The following is a 21342-nucleotide window of genomic DNA, read 5'->3' on the forward strand; positions in this document are numbered from 1 at the left end:
GCTTGTCTTAACATATCATTCAATAATTCAGTTGAAATTTGTTCATCTACAATAAATTTATTGATTATTTATAACATTGAAGTATTGTATTCACGTTGTGCTGTGTATCACTTGATAATTGTTAAAAACAGTATTTCTTTTCTTTATTTTCTACAAGTTTTACCAGGATTAATCGATGTTAGTTTCAGTCACGTAACAACAGAATATAACATAATCCCATTATTTACAAAATAAATAATCATGGGAGCTCCAATATGAGTTTCCTAATGTTTTAACTATAAAATTCAAAAACATTTGCACATCAAAAATACACTTTTTTTGGATAACCTACCTTTTTCGAGTGTCGCAGGAAACATGGGGCACCAATATAACGTCGACTTTGGGGGAAAATAAATCACCATAAACCCAAAAGACTAGTCGTGGTAATATGTGTGGGCCATTTCTGCATTAATCAGTTGAATCGTCCAATTTTAATATACTTTATTATATAAAGTTTCAATTGTGTTCCAATAAATATGAACAATATATTTGACTAAAATATTTGAATGCAACGGAGCTGTATTCTGACCTTAACTTACATACCAAAATCCGGCTTTCAAGCCATACTGAATTCTATATATGAAATACTAAAGTAACTTTACTTTAATTGAAACATTTAAAACATGGCTAATAAATAAATAAAGTTACAAGTACCTGCAGCGCTGACTTTAGTCTTCCGCCCTCCTGATTATAATAGTGACCAGTGACTAACTCGAATAGTGAAATTATATTACTAGTAGTATATATATATATAGTTTATATTGCCGCGCTTTGAGTTCATGCATTTCTCATGCCATTTGAATATAAATATCTATCATTTAGATAATAATAAAGTATCGCTTTAACTTTCTATTGTACTAGTTTAAATATTCAGTACGTAAAGCACAACATAGCGTACAAAGCTATATAGATATAGGAAGATGTGATGTGAGTGCCAATGAGATAACTCTCCATCCAAATAACATTTTTTTTTAAAGTAAACCATTATAGGTCAATGTACGGCCTTCAACACAGAGCCTTGGCTCACATCGAACAATAAGCCATAAAGGGCCCCAAAATTACTAGTGTAAAACCATTCAAACGGGAAAACTAACGGTCTGATAGTCTATTTCAAAATACGCAGTGCAATCGTCAAGAAACATGAATATGAAAAATGAATATTATATGAATGAGAAACATATAATACTGAAAACACAAATAATATAAAATGCTTTTAAAGTACAGGTCTTCCTAAGAATCAAGCAAATGGTGATATAATTAAATTTTAATATTCAGTAAGAAATGTGGTTTTCATATCTATTTAAGTGTAAAATAAATCGTTGCCATGGTAACAGTGTTTAAACCATAAATCCAAAAAATTGCTGTTTTTCATTGAAAAATCTTGTTTTTCATCACTTTTTAAACATAAAAAAATCAATTTATATCTCAAATATTAATCTGATTTGGGATATAATATCATTTAACAACTTAAAAGAAAACAAAATGGATAAATATATCCGGTGACAGAAGTGTGAAATGAAACTTACACAGCAAATGACATATAACTTAGTCTCAAACTTAACATATATATTCGAATATGAGTACTGTCCTTTTTTGACTGGATTTGAAACAATTTATACGTGGTACTGTGGTAAGTAAGCTTTCATATATACCAAAAAATAAGCTGAAGAAAAACAATGACGAAAGAAAAATTAAGATCTGTATTTTTTCCAAAAAAGTCAACTATGTACATAAGTAAGTATCAATTATAACAACGTATATTTTCCTTCTATTTATAAATAGTTCAGGGCTATTGATCTATAGGGATTAGATTTGAACTGGAATCAAATATTTTTTTCCAACTATACATTCAGAAATCTTACAGTCGTAAAGTCGATTGTTCGTTAATAACTGTTGCTTTATCGTCAGTTTTTATGGCCTGCTTCTTTTTGGATTTCCTGTAATGTTGACGTATCAACCGAAAATATCTGACACCACAATTGAAAAGTGATTGTTGTAGGACGTCAAAATCTCGAACGGGACAGATTATCTGTCAAGCGGGACATTTTTCAATATAGCGATAAGGTGTGTTCTCAGATCAATGATGATTGAACATGAACTCTAAATTAAGGAAACTTCTGCTTTAAATCAACCATTCACAGATATATTTTAGTGATCCGTTCAGTTATTGTACACTGACTTTTCATTAACAAGGTGACAATAATGCCAATGGATCATGTACGTTTGTGGAAGCTTATTTTGAAAGTAACCAATCTATTGAACGTTGTGTTGACTATGAATTGGTAGTTCTACTGATCGTTGCCTTGTACATGTTGTTCACAAACCTCTTGTTAGTATTCTTAAGGTGGTATTGCTTTATTAAGGTGAGTATATATTTATAGATACATACATATCGATCCTTGTTACATATTGTGATCAATTTATATGGCAATCGTCCATGGCAGTCAGCAGGGTTTAAAAACATCAGGTGTTATACTTGTTAGTCATATGCATTTGTAAAAATATACTTTTTCACTTTTTTTTTGTCTTTTGGAAAATATTGTTTGTCCTGTATTTAGACACCTCTACCAAGAAATATAGTTTACATGTACACATAATAATATAAACATTGCTTTTTTTATCCAACGTTTGAACGTTGTTTTCATTTTAAACTTTATTATGTTTTTTGCTTGGCCTTGTATTCTATTGTCCATCGGGTTTATCTGATCTGCTCATACTATTTCGACTCTTTCAAATTGAAGAGTCTACCAGGTGTATTTAGGGGAATTTATATGGCCTTCCAGATACCTTTTTATATCCCTATTGTCACTGAGGAGACATCAATTGTCGAAATCCTGAAATGGTGTACAAATGTTTGCAGCTCTTGTTTTCGGTGCATTTTTTGATTAAAAGATCTGTTCAACTGACCAACTTCAGCAAGATGTTATTAGGTATTGCTAGTTGGAAGTCCTGATACAGCAATTTTAATTACAGAAAGAAAGAGAAGTTTACTTATGATAATAACATAAAATGAAAATTCAAGAAAATTCTTTTTAATAGTTTCATGAACTTTTGATGAATAGTTCATGAACTACAAGTGGACAAACAATGTTCATGAATTAAATTACTGATGAACAGTTCATTAACTCAGTAGTTCATGTGTTCATGAATGGTTCATGGACTGGTATGATTCATGAACAAATTCATGAATCATTCATAAAAAATTCATGAACAAGACATGAACTACAAATGGACAGGCTTGTTCATGAACTATAAAATCATGAATAATTCACGAATAATAAGAGTTGACGAACACTTTCTGTTCATGAATAGTTTATTATTCACTGGTTCATGAACATACTTGTCCATTTGTAGTTCATGTCTAGTTCTTTAACTGTTCATGAATCTTAAATGAACAATTCATGAATTGTGTTCATGAATTATTCTTGAATCATCCATGAACTATGCATAATCATTTCGCAGGGGAAGTTACCAATTATAATAATCTTATATGTAAAACGCGCATTTTATTTACATAAAACAACTCAACATTGACGCTCGAATCAAACATTTTAAAAGGTCGAATAAGATATCCAGTTGAAGGGCATTGAGGAATCAAAACTTTGTTGCTAAATTTTGTGTTTCAGCCTTTAATATCTGTAGTTCCGAGGGTACACAAATCTTAGTTTTTCGAAGAATTCAAAGTTTCAAACATAGTACCTTTTTAACGATAAAGAGACGAGGAATTCTGTTTTAGTTTAAACCAATTAGTTTTAATTCACAAGCAACAATAAGACACATTAAAGTGGTATGGGAGTCTAAAATAAAAATGATAGAATTTGTTCATACTTTGCCAAACCGTAGTATCTATTGATTTATAATTAAAAATATAATAAAATTGATAGGTCACCGTGCATTTTTAAAGCTACCGGCGGTGTCAAAATGACACATTTAGTATGGATTATACAGGGAAAAACAACATTTTGTGATTAGAAACTAAACGAAATGATAGAATTGTAAAATATATAAAAAAAAAAGAAGATAGCTTTCAGACAATGCATTGAGAAAATCAAAAGAAAAGATTAGTTCACCGTACGTTTTTTTTCCGGCTAAAATACTTAATAGGAAAATTCCATGAAGAGTCCTTCGGAAACTGTACTGTTTTAGAGTTACTTTCCCTTAAAAATGACAATATAAAAACATTTAAAATAAACAATCAAAAGTAATCAACATTTGTAAAAATACTTATATTTATAAGTTATATTCTTATTAACTGGTTCTTTAAAATGAAAATTCATATTAAATATCTGCATTCCTGCATCAAATTTTGCTAACTTGAAATATAGACCTTATATTCTCTAATTTTTACACCCATACCACCTTAAGAATACTAAATGAAAGTTTTTTTTATTATATATTATACATGATATTGAAATAGCTCAGTAATGGCTTATCTATAATGTCAAATTCAAATAAACGTCATTGTGAATGTACTGAATTCATCGTCATTTCGCTATAAAGACGGCTGGTGGCATACTTTTCTTGTAACTTCTTTAGTGTTTCAGGTTTGAGTGAACATGCTTCAATGCATTTACCTGAAAAGAATAAAATTTCTATGAATATAAAACGAATGTACTTGAAGCATATATTTGCTACGACAGAACGGCTGTCTCCGTCATTAATTGATCACAAAAAGAGTCATAACATACTATTCAACAAAATCTTTAATTTTTTCATCAAGCTTTGAATTTTATCAAACCCATGTTAACATATGCATTTTACATAAAAAGAATTATTCCATTTTGGAAGAACTTTAAAGGTGTTTTCTTTATAAATTGGATTTTTAAATAATAAAGCATATTCACCTGCTGAAAATGTTTGATAACGGTAAAATTTCGGACATAAAATGTGTTGCTGTAAATAACTGCAGTGTGAACGATACTTTATTTGACGCCAGTGCGTCCGTGGTTATAATTCAACTTGACATTATATAGAGAATAATACATGGCAAAATCAGTATCATATGTCGTATCATCCCAAGATACCAATATCAGCCAGAGGGCCTTTAGGCCCGAGGGATGATATTGGTCGAGGGTGATACGGCATGTGATACGGATTTTGCCATGTATTATACGCTTTATCATATATTTCAACAGAAGAGTATTATATTATATGAAGTGTTTTCTGATCCATAGCACTAGGTTACCTTCAGTTCTACTTTTGTCTTGTTTCAAAGGCATTAAAAGAACAACTCAATTACTTATTCGAAGCCCTGTTGTTTTTAAAAAATATTTTGTTTATGATTGTATTTATTTGTGTGTTTTGGACTTTTTATAGTTGCATTTAGTGTGCCAAAAATACGAAAACGTGACGTTCGTGACGTCACATACAATATAGAAAACTTGACGTTCGTGACATACCAAACAATGACTTCATTTAACAAATTGACCTATTTTGAGGAAAATTTTTCTTGAGCAAAAAAAAATTAAAACTGACTTTATGTAAAGTAAAAAGTAGGGGTGTGATAAAGGGTAGGGGTGCGATAAAGGGTATGCGATAAAGGGTAGGGGTGTGATAAAGGGTATGCGATAAAGAGTGCGCATCAAAGTTGGGCGATATTGATTAAACAACAGGCTATTTATCACATATACAAAACTACTGTATTTACTACTAAACATATGATAAATTTTTATATCTCCCCTGATTTTTATTCATGTTGTGTATATATTATGTCAAAGAAATTTATTCTTTCGCTGTATATTTACTTGTTGTTGTCTTTTGAGAGCTTCCAAATGATATTGCATAGTGTTGCTTTCTATGTTGTAATGTTACAATACTGTTGCAGGTTAGAGTGAAGGCATACACCTGTTAAAATGTTTATATCCGCGTTTAAATTTTTGCATATGAACCTGTTGTTCGGTGATTCTCATTTTTATATACATTTCTGTTTGCGTTGTAATACATTAGTCATTGAAGAACATTTATAGCTTGTTGTTCGGTGTAAGCCGAGGATCTATGTTGATGGCCGTAGTTTGACCTATATTGTTTACTTTTACACAATGTGACTTGGATTGAGAGTTGTCTCACTTTCACTCATATCACATCTTCTTATTTCCACACACTATTAAAACGCAAACAGTCATATAAAGATCAAATAACAGTCTTCAACGAAGACTTGTGTATATAAAACAAGTAAGATAACAAATCAGACTCAATGTTTAACTTTCTAAAAAAAAAGCTTCCCCAGGATAATATGTTTACCAATTAAATTTTGATACATACTTAAATCTTTATTCTTTTCTTCTGGATTCTGATCTTCTCTGTCTGCAATAAGATAAAACTTCGTTACTATTGTAAGTCAAAGAATGCAGTTCCCAAAAACTGTTTCCCTTTTTCAAAACTTCGAAGATCATCCTGAACGATTTTTCTTGGCTGACTTTTGTTGTCTTTACCAATTTGCAACCACATACTATAGACATAGAGTCATATGTTGATATTTCAAAAGTCAGAAGAAATGTTGAAATAAAAGAAAATCGAAGATCTGATTTTTATTATCTTTCATGCTTTGTATCAATAACTCCTCCATTGTTTCCGTCGTTATTATATTCAACGAACTAAGCATAAAAGATAATCACGACAGATCTCACCCTTTATGAGCATTGAACTCATTCCTTGTTTATTTTAGAGGGTCTCTAGCTGCTAATATTTAGTTATATTACATAAGGTGTATCACTCTCCTGTTCTTATTCGATATTACGATCACATGTTTCCAAAGAATTGTTTACGTATCCGAAGCCCTGTTTCTATTTTATAGTATATTGACCCCATATTTCTATTTATATGTATATTGACAGTCAATACAAAAAATATTGCTAGATTTAGAGTTAAAAAAATTGACGTCATCAAGTTACAAAAAATGGCCATAGAGGAAAGAGGGGGGATAGGACCTTTATCTGGACTCCGGGATCAGGTGTTTTTAAGCCCGGGTTTTCGGAATTGACCCTTTCAGGATCCGGGAATTCTTTATTCGAATTTCTGTACCTCGGGATTATATTGTTTTTAAGCCCGGGATTTCGGGATCAGGACCCCTACTACCCTCATTCAGGAAAGGCCGCAGTAGACACAATGAAAATTGTAAGTTTATCGGAAGGAGATATTAAGAATTTTATATTAAATTCAGACATTAAAAAGTTCAAAGAATGTTGACATTTTCAATAACATGTTAAAATTGTTTCAAAATGCAATTAAGACATACACAGAGAGAACATTGAACGCCATTTTCCTAATAATTTTACTCGGTTAATTTAAACTGAACAGGTTCATTATAATGTGTCAGTGGCCCCGTCAAAAGTCCATAATTGATCTTGATTTCTTGTTTTAATAGCCCGATTGGTGCTTTGTTGTTTTATTATGTCGATAAATGTCTGTATTATCATAACGTCAAGTGCATGAGATGTCAATGATAAAAATAATGCTAAAAATTAACAACAAATGAAAAAGTACTTACAGCTGTATTTAACGGGGAAACAAAATGCACTTCCTAAATCACTATGTGCAGTGCGAAATAGTTATCAAAAGTACCAGGATTATAATTTTATACGCAAGACGCACTTTTCTAATACATTAGTCATTGGAGAACATTTATAGCTTGTTGTTCGGTGTAAGCCGAGGATCTATGTTGATGGCCGTAGTTTGACCTATATTGTTTACTTTTACACAATGTGACTTGGATTGAGAGTTGTCTCACTTTCACTCATATCACATTTTCTTATTTCCACACACTATTAAAACGCAAACAGTCATATAAAGATCAAATAACAGTTTTCAACGAAGACTTGTGTATATAAAACAAGTAAGATAACAAATCAGACTCAATGTTTAACTTTCTAAAAATAAAGCTTCCCCAGGATAATATGTTTACCAATTAAATTTTTATACATACTTAAATCTTTATTCTTTTCTTCTGGATTCTGATGTTTTCTCTCTGCAATAAGATAAAACTTCGTTCCTATTGTAAGTCAAAGAATGCAGTTTCCAAAAAAAGATTTCCTTTTTTCAAAACTTCGAAGATCATCTTGAACGATTTTTCTTGGCTGACTTTTGTTGTCTTTACCAATTTGCAACCACATACTATAGACATAGAGTCATATGTTGATATTTCAAAAGTCAGAAGAAATGTTGAAATAAAAGAAAATCGAAGATCTGATTTTTATTATCTTTCATGCTTTGTATCAATAACTCCTCCATTGTTTCCGTCGATATTATATTCAACGAACTAAGCATAAAAGATAATCACGACAGATCTCACCCTTTATGAGCATTGAACTCATTCCTTGTTTATTTTAGAGGGGCTCTAGCTGCTAATATTTAGTTATATTACATAAGGTGTATCACTCTCCTGTTCTTATTGGATATTACGATCACATGTTTCCAAAGAATTGTTTACGTATCCGAAGCCCTGTTTCTATTTTATAGTATATTGACGCTATATTTCTATTTATATGTAGATTGACAGTCAATACAGAAAATATTAATAGATTTAGAGTTTAAAAAAAATGACGTCATGAAGTTACAAAAAATGTCCATGGAGGAAGGGCCGCAGTAGACACAATGAAAATTGTAAGTTTATCGGAAGGAGATATTAAGAATTTTATATTAAATTCAGACATTAAAAAGTTCAAAGAATGTTGACATTTTCAATAACATGTTAAAATTGTTTCAAAATGCAATTAAGACATACACAGAGAGAACATTGAACGCCATTTTCCTAATAATTTTACTCGGTTAATTTAAACTGAACAGGTTCATTATAATGTGTCAGTGGCCCCGTCAAAAGTCCATAATTGATCTTGATTTCTTGTTTTGATAGCCCGATTGGTGCTTTGTTGTTTTATTATGTCGATAAATGTCTGTATTATCATAACGTCAAGTGCATGAGATGTCAATGATAAAAATAATGCTAAAAATTAACAACAAATGAAAAAGTACTAACAGCTGTATTTAACGGGGAAACAAAATGCACTTCTTAAATCACTATGTGCAGTGAGAAATAGGTATCAAAAGTACCAGGATTATAATTTTATACGCAAGACGCACTTTTCTAATACATTAGTCATTGGAGAACATTTATAGCTTGTTGTTCGGTGTAAGCCGAGGATCTATGTTGATGGCCGTAGTTTGACCTATATTGTTTACTTTTACACAATGTGACTTGGATTGAGAGTTGTCTCACTTTCACTCATATCACATTTTCTTATTTCCACACACTATTAAAACGCAAACAGTCATATAAAGATCAAATAACAGTCTTCAACGACGACTTGTGTATATAAATCAAGTAAGATAACAAATCAGACTCAATGTTTAACTTTCTAAAAAAAAAGCTTCCCCAGGATAATATGTTTACCAATTAAATTTTTATACATACTTAAATCTTTATTCTTTTCTTCTGGATTCTGATGTTTTCTCTCTGCAATAAGATAAAACTTCGTTACTATTGTAAGTCAAAGAATGCAGTTTCCAAAAAAAGATTTCCTTTTTTCAAAACTTCGAAGATCATCTTGAACGATTTTTCTTGGCTGACTTTTGTTGTCTTTACCAATTTGCAACCACATACTATAGACATAGAGTCATATGTTGATATTTCAAAAGTCAGAAGAAATATTGAAATAAAAGAAAATCGAAGATCTGATTTTTATTATCTTTCATGCTTTGTATCAATAACTCCTCCATTGTTTCCGTCGTTATTATATTCAACGAACTAAGCATAAAAGATAATCACGACAGATCTCACCCTTTATGAGCATTGAACTCATTCCTTGTTTATTTTAGAGGGTCTCTAGCTGCTAATATTTAGTTATATTACATAAGGTGTATCACTCTCCTGTTCTTATTGGATATTACGATCACATGTTTCCAAAGAATTGTTTACGTATCCGAAGCCCTGTTTCTATTTTATAGTATATTGACCCCATATTTCTATTTATATGTATATTGACAGTCAATACAAAAAATATTGCTAGATTTAGAGTTAAAAAAATTGACGTCATCAAGTTCCAAAAAATGGCCATAGAGGAAAGAGGGGGGATAGGACCTTTATCTGGACTCCGGGATCAGGTGTTTTTAAGCCCGGGTTTTCGGAATTGAGCCTTTCAGGATCCGGGAATTCTTTATTCGAATTTCTGTACCTCGGGATTATATTATTTTTAAGCCCGAGATTTCGGGATCAGGACCCCTACTACCCTCCCTCAGGAAAGGCCGCAGTAGACACAATGAAAATTGTAAGTTTATCGGAAGGAGATATTAAGAATTTTATATTAAATTCAGACATTAAAAAGTTCAAAGAATGTTGACATTTTCAATAACATGTTAAAATTGTTTCAAAATGCAATTAAGACATACACAGAGAGAACATTGAACGCCATTTTCCTAATAATTTTACTCGGTTAATTTAAACTGAACAGGTTCATTATAATGTGTCAGTGGCCCCGTCAAAAGTCCATAATTGATCTTGATTTCTTGTTTTAATAGCCCGATTGGTGCTTTGTTGTTTTATTATGTCGATAAATGTCTGTATTATCATAACGTCAAGTGCATGAGATGTCAATGATGAAAATAATGCTAAAAATTAACAACAAATGAAAAAGTACTTACAGCTGTAATTAACGGGGAAACAAAATGCACTTCTTAAATCACTATGTGCAGTGCGAAATAGTTATCAAAAGTACCAGGATTATAATTGTATACGCAAGACGCAATTTTCTAATACATTAGTCATTGGAGAACATTTATAGCTTGTTGTTCGGTGTAAGCCGAGGATCTATGTTGATGGCCGTAGTTTGACCTATATTGTTTACTTTTACACAATGTGACTTGGATTGAGAGTTGTCTCACTTTCACTCATATCACATTTTCTTATTTCCACACACTATTAAAACGCAAACAGTCATATAAAGATCAAATAACAGTTTTCAACGAAGACTTGTGTATATAAAACAAGTAAGATAACAAATCAGACTCAATGTTTAACTTTCTAAAAATAAAGCTTCCCCAGGATAATATGTTTACCAATTAAATTTTTATACATACTTAAATCTTTATTCTTTTCTTCTGGATTCTGATGTTTTCTCTCTGCAATAAGATAAAACTTCGTTACTATTGTAAGTCAAAGAATGCAGTTTCCAAAAAAAGATTTCCTTTTTTCAAATTTTTGAAGATCATCTTGAACGATTTTTCTTGGCTGACTTTTGTTGTCTTTACCAATTTGCAACCACATACTATAGACATAGAGTCATATGTTGATATTTCAAAAGTCAGAAGAAATGTTGAAATAAAAGAAAATCGAAGATCTGATTTTTATTATCTTTCATGCTTTGTATCAATAACTCCTCCATTGTTTCCGTCGATATTATATTCAACGAACTAAGCATAAAAGATAATCACGACAGATCTCACCCTTTATGAGCATTGAACTCATTCCTTGTTTATTTTAGAGGGGCTCTAGCTGCTAATATTTAGTTATATTACATAAGGTGTATCACTCTCCTGTTCTTATTGGATATTACGATCACATGTTTCCAAAGAATTGTTTACGTATCCGAAGCCCTGTTTCTATTTTATAGTATATTGACGCTATATTTCTATTTATATGTAGATTGACAGTCAATACAGAAAATATCAATAGATTTAGAGTTAAAATAAAATGACGTCATCAAGTTACAAAAAATGTCCATGGAGAAGGGGCGCAGTAGACACAATGAAAATTGTAAGTTTATCGGAAGGAGATATTAAGAATTTTATATTAAATTCAGACATTAAAAAGTTCAAAGAATGTTGACATTTTCAATAACATGTTAAAATTGTTTCAAAATGCAATTAAGACATACACAGAGAGAACATTGAACGCCATTTTCCTAATAATTTTACTCGGTTAATTTAAACTGAACAGGTTCATTATAATGTGTCAGTGGCCCCGTCAAAAGTCCATAATTGATCTTGATTTCTTGTTTTAATAGCCCGATTGGTGCTTTGTTGTTTTATTATGTCGATAAATGTCTGTATTATCATAACGTCAAGTGCATGAGATGTCAATGATAAAAATAATGCTAAAAATTAACAACAAATGAAAAAGTACTTACAGCTGTATTTAACGGGGAAACAAAATGCACTTCTTAAATCACTATGTGCAGTGCGAAATAGGTATCAAAAGTACCAGGATTATAATTTTATACGCAAGACGTAATTTTCTAATACATTAGTCATTGGAGAACATTTATAGCTTGTTGTTCGGTGTAAGCCGAGGATCTATGTTGATGGCCGTAGTTTGACCTATATTGTTTACTTTTACACAATGTGACTTGGATTGAGAGTTGTCTCACTTTCACTCATATCACATTTTCTTATTTCCACACACTATTAAAACGCAAACAGTCATATAAAGATCAAATAACAGTTTTCAACGAAGACTTGTGTATATAAAACAAGTAAGATAACAAATCAGACTCAATGTTTAACTTTCTAAAAATAAAGCTTCCCCAGGATAATATGTTTACCAATTAAATTTTTATACATACTTAAATCTTTATTCTTTTCTTCTGGATTCTGATGTTTTCTCTCTGCAATAAGATAAAACTTCGTTACTATTGTAAGTCAAAGAATGCAGTTTCCAAAAAAAGATTTCCTTTTTTCAAATTTTTGAAGATCATCTTGAACGATTTTTCTTGGCTGACTTTTGTTGTCTTTACCAATTTGCAACCACATACTATAGACATAGAGTCATATGTTGATATTTCAAAAGTCAGAAGAAATGTTGAAATAAAAGAAAATCGAAGATCTGATTTTTATTATCTTTCATGCTTTGTATCAATAACTCCTCCATTGTTTCCGTCGATATTATATTCAACGAACTAAGCATAAAAGATAATCACGACAGATCTCACCCTTTATGAGCATTGAACTCATTCCTTGTTTATTTTAGAGGGGCTCTAGCTGCTAATATTTAGTTATATTACATAAGGTGTATCACTCTCCTGTTCTTATTGGATATTACGATCACATGTTTCCAAAGAATTGTTTACGTATCCGAAGCCCTGTTTCTATTTTATAGTATATTGACGCTATATTTCTATTTATATGTAGATTGACAGTCAATACAGAAAATATTAATAGATTTAGAGTTAAAATAAAATGACGTCATCAAGTTACAAAAAATGTCCATGGAGAAGGGGCGCAGTAGACACAATGAAAATTGTAAGTTTATCGGAAGGAGATATTAAGAATTTTATATTAAATTCAGACATTAAAAAGTTCAAAGAATGTTGACATTTTCAATAACATGTTAAAATTGTTTCAAAATGCAATTAAGACATACACAGAGAGAACATTGAACGCCATTTTCCTAATAATTTTACTCGGTTAATTTAAACTGAACAGGTTCATTATAATGTGTCAGTGGCCCCGTCAAAAGTCCATAATTGATCTTGATTTCTTGTTTTAATAGCCCGATTGGTGCTTTGTTGTTTTATTATGTCGATAAATGTCTGTATTATCATAACGTCAAGTGCATGAGATGTCAATGATAAAAATAATGCTAAAAATTAACAACAAATGAAAAAGTACTTACAGCTGTATTTAACGGGGAAACAAAATGCACTTCTTAAATCACTATGTGCAGTGCGAAATAGGTATCAAAAGTACCAGGATTATAATTTTATACGCAAGACGCAATTTTCTAATACATTAGTCATTGGAGAACATTTATAGCTTGTTGTTCGGTGTAAGCCGAGGATCTATGTTGATGGCCGTAGTTTGACCTATATTGTTTACTTTTACACAATGTGACTTGGATTGAGAGTTGTCTCACTTTCACTCATATCACATTTTCTTATTTCCACACACTATTAAAACGCAAACAGTCATATAAAGATCAAATAACAGTTTTCAACGAAGACTTGTGTATATAAAACAAGTAAGATAACAAATCAGACTCAATGTTTAACTTTCTAAAAATAAAGCTTCCCCAGGATAATATGTTTACCAATTAAATTTTTATACATACTTAAATCTTTATTCTTTTCTTCTGGATTCTGATGTTTTCTCTCTGCAATAAGATAAAACTTCGTTACTATTGTAAGTCAAAGAATGCAGTTTCCAAAAAAAGATTTCCTTTTTTCAAATTTTTGAAGATCATCTTGAACGATTTTTCTTGGCTGACTTTTGTTGTCTTTACCAATTTGCAACCACATACTATAGACATAGAGTCATATGTTGATATTTCAAAAGTCAGAAGAAATGTTGAAATAAAAGAAAATCGAAGATCTGATTTTTATTATCTTTCATGCTTTGTATCAATAACTCCTCCATTGTTTCCGTCGATATTATATTCAACGAACTAAGCATAAAAGATAATCACGACAGATCTCACCCTTTATGAGCATTGAACTCATTCCTTGTTTATTTTAGAGGGGCTCTAGCTGCTAATATTTAGTTATATTACATAAGGTGTATCACTCTCCTGTTCTTATTGGATATTACGATCACATGTTTCCAAAGAATTGTTTACGTATCCGAAGCCCTGTTTCTATTTTATAGTATATTGACGCTATATTTCTATTTATATGTAGATTGACAGTCAATACAGAAAATATTAATAGATTTAGAGTTAAAATAAAATGACGTCATGAAGTTACAAAAAATGTCCATGGAGAAGGGGCGCAGTAGACACAATGAAAATTGTAAGTTTATCGGAAGGAGATATTAAGAATTTTATATTAAATTCAGACATTAAAAAGTTCAAAGAATGTTGACATTTTCAATAACATGTTAAAATTGTTTCAAAATGCAATTAAGACATACACAGAGAGAACATTGAACGCCATTTTCCTAATAATTTTACTCGGTTAATTTAAACTGAACAGGTTCATTATAATGTGTCAGTGGCCCCGTCAAAAGTCCATAATTGATCTTGATTTCTTGTTTTAATAGCCCGATTGGTGCTTTGTTGTTTTATTATGTCGATAAATGTCTGTATTATCATAACGTCAAGTGCATGAGATGTCAATGATAAAAATAATGCTAAAAATTAACAACAAATGAAAAAGTACTTACAGCTGTATTTAACGGGGAAACAAAATGCACTTCTTAAATCACTATGTGCAGTGCGAAATAGGTATCAAAAGTACCAGGATTATAATTTTATACGCAAGACGCACTTTTCTAATACATTAGTCATTGGAGAACATTTATAGCTTGTTGTTCGGTGTAAGCCGAGGATCTATGTTGATGGCCGTAGTTTGACCTATATTGTTTACTTTTACACAATGTGACTTGGATTGAGAGTTGTCTCACTTTCACTCATATCACATTTTCTTATTTCCACACACTATTAAAACGCAAACAGTCATATAAAGATCAAATAACAGTTTTCAACGAAGACTTGTGTATATAAAACAAGTAAGATAACAAATCAGACTCAATGTTTAACTTTCTAAAAATAAAGCTTCCCCAGGATAATATGTTTACCAATTAAATTTTTATACATACTTAAATCTTTATTCTTTTCTTCTGGATTCTGATGTTTTCTCTCTGCAATAAGATAAAACTTCGTTACTATTGTAAGTCAAAGAATGCAGTTTCCAAAAAAAGATTTCCTTTTTTCAAAACTTCGAAGATCATCTTGAACGATTTTTCTTGGCTGACTTTTGTTGTCTTTACCAATTTGCAACCACATACTATAGACATAGAGTCATATGTTGATATTTCAAAAGTCAGAAGAAATGTTGAAATAAAAGAAAATCGAAGATCTGATTTTTATTATCTTTCATGCTTTGTATCAATAACTCCTCCATTGTTTCCGTCGATATTATATTCAACGAACTAAGCATAAAAGATAATCACGACAGATCTCACCTTTTATGAGCATTGAACTCATTCCTTGTTTATTTTAGAGGGGCTCTAGCTGCTAATATTTAGTTATATTACATAAGGTGTATCACTCTCCTGTTCTTATTGGATATTACGATCACATGTTTCCAAAGAATTGTTTACGTATCCGAAGCCCTGTTTCTATTTTATAGTATATTGACGCTATATTTCTATTTATATGTAGATTGACAGTCAATACAGAAAATATTAATAGATTTAGAGTTAAAAAAAAAATGACGTCATGAAGTTACAAAAAATGTCCATGGAGGAAGGGCCGCAGTAGACACAATGAAAATTGTAAGTTTATCGGAAGGAGATATTAAGAATTTTATATTAAATTCAGACATTAAAAAGTTCAAAGAATGTTGACATTTTCAATAACATGTTAAAATTGTTTCAAAATGCAATTAAGACATACACAGAGAGAACATTGAACGCCATTTTCCTAATAATTTTACTCGGTTAATTTAAACTGAACAGGTTCATTATAATGTGTCAGTGGCCCCGTCAAAAGTCCATAATTGATCTTGATTTCTTGTTTTGATAGCCCGATTGGTGCTTTGTTGTTTTATTATATCGATAAATGTCTGTATTATCATAACGTCAAGTGCATGAGATGTCAATGATAAAAAACTAAAAATTAACAACAAATGAAAAATTTACCAACAGCTGTATTTAACGGGGAAACAAAATGCACTTCTTAAATCATTATGTGCAGTGAGATATAGGTATCAAAAGTACCAGGATTATAATTTTATACGCAAGACGCACTTTTTCGTTTACATAAGATTCATCAGTGACGCTCATATCAAAACAGTTAACAAGCCATACAAGTACAAATTTGAAGAGCATTGAGGACCCTATATTTCAAAAAGTTTTGCTTAAAGACGGCTTAGGTAAGCTACTCCTTGAATAAGAAAATCCTTTGTCTAAAATAATCAGTTTTGTATATAGGAAATTTCAAAATGACCATATAATTGATATTCATGTCAACAACGAAGTGCTGACTACTGGGCTGATGATATATACCCTCGGGGACGAAACGTCCACCAGTAGTGACATCGACCAAGTGGTGTAAATAGGTATCAATGGTACCAGGATTATAATTTATACGCCAGACGCGCGTTTCGTCTACATAAGACTCATCAGTAACGCCCATATCAAAATATTTGAAAAGCCAAACAAGTACAAAGTTGAAGATTATTGAGGACCTCAAATTCTAAAAGGTTTTGCCAAAATACGGCTAAGGTAATCGACAAATGGGATGAGAAAATCCTTAGTTGTTCGCAAAATATCAAAGTTTCGTAAACAGGAAATTTAAAAAAAAAAATGCTTCATTACTCAAGTCGCAATATTTTAATTACATTGGTTTCACAAAATAATAAATGCACATTTACGTTATAGTATGTCTATCCTCTTAGATTTATTCAGTATTGATTTACAGATTTTGTCTCAAGTTCTGAGTTGTGTCTTTTATAGGGCCAATGTTCTTTTTTTTAAGTTTATTTTTTGTTAGACATATTCCCCGTGTTTCTTTGAACATTAATGGTATCACAACACCAAAATGGGAACTTTCTCTGTTTCGACATTTTGTTTAACATCATGTTTATGCAAAAAGAGGGACGAAAGACACCAAAGGGACAGTCAAACTCGTAAATCTAAAACAAACTGACAACGCCATGGCTAAAAATGAAAAAGACAAACAGAAAAACAATAGTACACATGACACAACATAGAAAACTAAAGAATAAACAACACGAACCCCACCAAAAACTAGGGGTGATCTCAGGTGCTCCGGAAGGGTAAGCAGATCCTGCTCCACATGCGGCACCCGTCGTGTTGCTTATGTGATTACAAATCCGGTAAATAGTCTAATTCGGTAGGTCAAATTCATGAAAGGGAAGGGGATTGTAGTTACGACGTAAGGAACATATCCGATATCATTTGTGAAACGGTTATTCCATAACGGTCAACCAACTCGTGATGGCGTCCGTAAAATTTACGAAGGGATGATTTCAACTTCACCATTTGGAACTCTTGGTTTAATAGCTTCCTTGTGAGCAGTAACCCTCTATCAAGAAAATCATGATAGGAAATGCAAGCACGGGAATATCGTATCAATTGGGAGATATATACCCCGTATGCAGGTGCTGCTGGAATGTTGCTCCAAATGTGACTCAGGCAATAGAAAAATAGTCACTAAAGGTATTCTTCCAAATGGCAGTGGAACCCTAGCCAAAGTGGGGCGTTCGTTTGGCTATGTGGGATGTACACATGCGCAGTCAAGTTAGCAAAAGACATTTAAACATCTGCTATCTCTACCACAAAGAACTGCAGATTCTGCAATATATATTTTGCTTGGAGCAGAAGCCATTGAACAACTCATCCACAAGGCAATGATTTCTCTATTCCTTAGAATTTCAAAAGATACAAATTCCATTGAGTACAAAATAGGAATCAGACAATTAGCAACAAAAGATGAGAACTCCAACAGCTGGTATATCAAAGTGGGTCATATTCTCAAGTCATATGGATTGTCCTCTGCGCATGAGATAGTCTTAAATCCAAACAAAAACTGGAAAAGATTGACCTATGATATGATAGATTCAACATGGAAAACAAAATGGTCTGAGATAGCTGAAACAAAATCATCATTAAATCATATGAAAATAAGCAAATGGAATTTCCGAAGTCCTAATAAGTGTTGGAGCAGTGTCAGAGACAACAAGAGAGATGTTGCTAAAGGCATAATTAAATCCAGAATACTTACCGGAACGTATAAAACTCAAAGTATAAACAACCGCTTTGATTCAACAAAATATGCACAGTGCAAACTATGTGTGGAAGAAACAGAAGACTATAAACATTTTCTTGTGAACTGCAAAAGCCTTAACTCTGTCAGGAAAATTCACCATATCAGACTCAAACACTTGTTGATTGAAAATCAGATCAACTACAACTACATCATTGAATCTGAAACGGATCTACTCCAATTGTTAATTGACAGTTCAATCAATCTTCGGATACCAAAATCTCAATTAGTAGATATAGAAAGAATTTGCAAAGACTGGATATTTGCATTACACACTAAGAGAGTAGAATTATTGTGAAATATACATAACAATTACACCCTGCATATTGACTGTAAGAGTTCAGAAATTCAGTGAAGGATAATGAACAATTGTACTTGACTCCTTACTGATGAACATCTCATCATCTAAAATTAGCTAGTGTCGGTCATGAGAATGGGTATAAATATTAACTTATCGTCATGGTTTATTAAGTATATGTATATTTGTTCCATTCCAACCATATAAAATTCAATAAAATAGAGAATTAAACTTGTTGCTAGATGATAATTTTAAATCTAAAACGAGCCTCAATGTTATAATTTGAACAAAATCATAAAACATGTAAAAATACATTTACAACATGAATTCATAGTTTTTTAGATTTTATATAAACATCTAATGAGGAACCTCGATTGATCTTAACTCTTTATCATCACTGCCATAGATGAACCTTAAACACATTTTATCTTTTAACAAGTGGACTCTTATAAACTTATTAACTTTAGGTTTTATCCCTTTTTTGAATTTTAAATCTAAACAGTGTTTTAACTTTGTGACAGTATGCTATGTACAGTGTAGGTACAAGTTTTTACTAAGGCTTTTATCCTTGTTATTTTTGTTTTACTAAAACTAAGTTACAAATTTAAACCTAACATTTTAATATTTTATAAATAACTACGCATTTTTAAAAATTTACCTTAAACTAAGATATTTTTTAATGCGGTGACCCTGCAAATAGAGTGGGCTTCCGAAGAAGAAGAAGAAGAAGAAGAAGAAGAAGAAGTTTGGTTAAAATGGGGAAATTACGTGCGATGCAACGTGTAGTTAGACAGTCACGTTCATTGAACACTAAGAACCCTTGTAACAACTCTTTGATGGGTCAGTAGGTAGTCTGTTGTATGACACATATCTAACATACGCCCTTTTGTCAGTGGCAGTACAAATATCCGACCTTCGTTCTAGCTGCTATCTATTTTAGGACGTCCCTATTGTATTGTGGCAATATTGGAATTAAGAGTTATTTATTAGCTCCCTTTTAAGTTTGAGCATATTTACATTTTATTTAATTACTATTGTTTACAGGAAAACTTTCACCTGTGTTTATGTACACAATAACTTTACTCCTTTTCTAAACCGGTTATTAACAGTTAAAGGTAAGATTGTGTTGGTTAAATTGCAAATCTTATTTCAAGAAAGTACCATTTGTTTAGTCATTTTGTTATTAATTATATACTGAATTCACAAAATTGTCCAGAATTCATACTTTCCTCGAAGGTAATTATCAGTATTCATTACAGCCATTCTGTTTACTATTACTGTTCTGGACCAATTCGTCTTTTAAATGTTTTGGCACTATTTAGGGTTTACACGTTAGGAATTGGGACTAAAATGGTTTAAATGGTACAATTTAAAAGCCCTACTTACAGTAAGACATTTGCCCCTTTTATTTAACTTCTGTATTGTTGTACAACTTACTGACATACTATTAGAATATTTATTGTGTATTTTGGTATGAAATAAATATGATTATTTAGGTATTATTTCTTTAAGACTTCCTTTCCTAGAATGCTGGCTTATACTTGTCCAAATCATTATCCGGTCAAGCATTAGCTTTGTCCTCCCAGAGAATTGTCCGTTACGTCGGTTGTTGTAGACACTTGTCCCCTAGTGTGACAAGGTTTCCAGGGCAGAACTGGTCTTCATAGTTTATGTAAAGAACCTGGGTTTATTTGGTTATTTCGTGGCTGCGCTAGCATTAAGTAAGAAGGTATCCAGGAAACGTTACTTCTACTTGCATGTTAGATCAGTCCGTTCACAGTATTTACTGTTAATGTGCTCTTCTCCTTAACATTACTGTAACGTGTAACCGGGCGATCAATGGATCCGTATCTGAATAAATCAGGATTTCAAGTGTTCAACTCAATGTTTCACCACAACCAGTTGTCCTATTCAAAACAATCAACACATTCATAAATGGATTCACTACGAAAAATATATACCCAGCACAATGCACATAAATCAAAATGTAAGGTGAAGTATCTCATTCACAACGCATAAACACACTGTATCATAAAAAAATATATATACACAATGTCACTTTGCAATCACTATGCAACATGTATCAGACCGATTTATTCACAATGTCACTAACATATTACTATACAACATGCTTACGGTCCTTTATTACACAATGTCACCATGAGATTACTTTGCAACATGCATCACACAAAACCACAGATATACAACTTCTATTTACAACGTCCACCAATATTTAATATCTCCTTGTTAATCGGCAATTAATTATAGGTTTCATAACGAGTGAGAATTAGAT

The 21342-nt window shown here is 31.6% G+C and overlaps 1 protein-coding gene across 1 annotated transcript in view; it reads right to left on the reverse strand.

Annotated features, from left to right (window-relative positions):
- Window positions 1-8825: 8825 nt before the first annotated feature.
- The window catches only part of LOC134716435 (transient receptor potential cation channel subfamily M member-like 2), a 31079-nt gene continuing 18562 nt past the window's right edge, over window positions 8826-21342 (reverse strand). Inside the window, exons 6-11 of the mRNA XM_063579432.1 lie at window positions 15538-15600; window positions 14054-14116; window positions 12570-12632; window positions 11086-11148; window positions 9425-9487; window positions 8826-8977 (exon numbers count right to left, since the gene is read on the reverse strand). Of these exons, the coding sequence (XP_063435502.1) occupies window positions 8826-8977; window positions 9425-9487; window positions 11086-11148; window positions 12570-12632; window positions 14054-14116; window positions 15538-15600 (467 nt within the window). The remainder of the gene's footprint in view (window positions 8978-9424; window positions 9488-11085; window positions 11149-12569; window positions 12633-14053; window positions 14117-15537; window positions 15601-21342) is intronic.

The sequence above is a fragment of the Mytilus trossulus genome, chromosome 4, assembly GCF_036588685.1.
Source record: "Mytilus trossulus isolate FHL-02 chromosome 4, PNRI_Mtr1.1.1.hap1, whole genome shotgun sequence".
NCBI lineage: Eukaryota > Metazoa > Mollusca > Bivalvia > Mytilida > Mytilidae > Mytilus > Mytilus trossulus.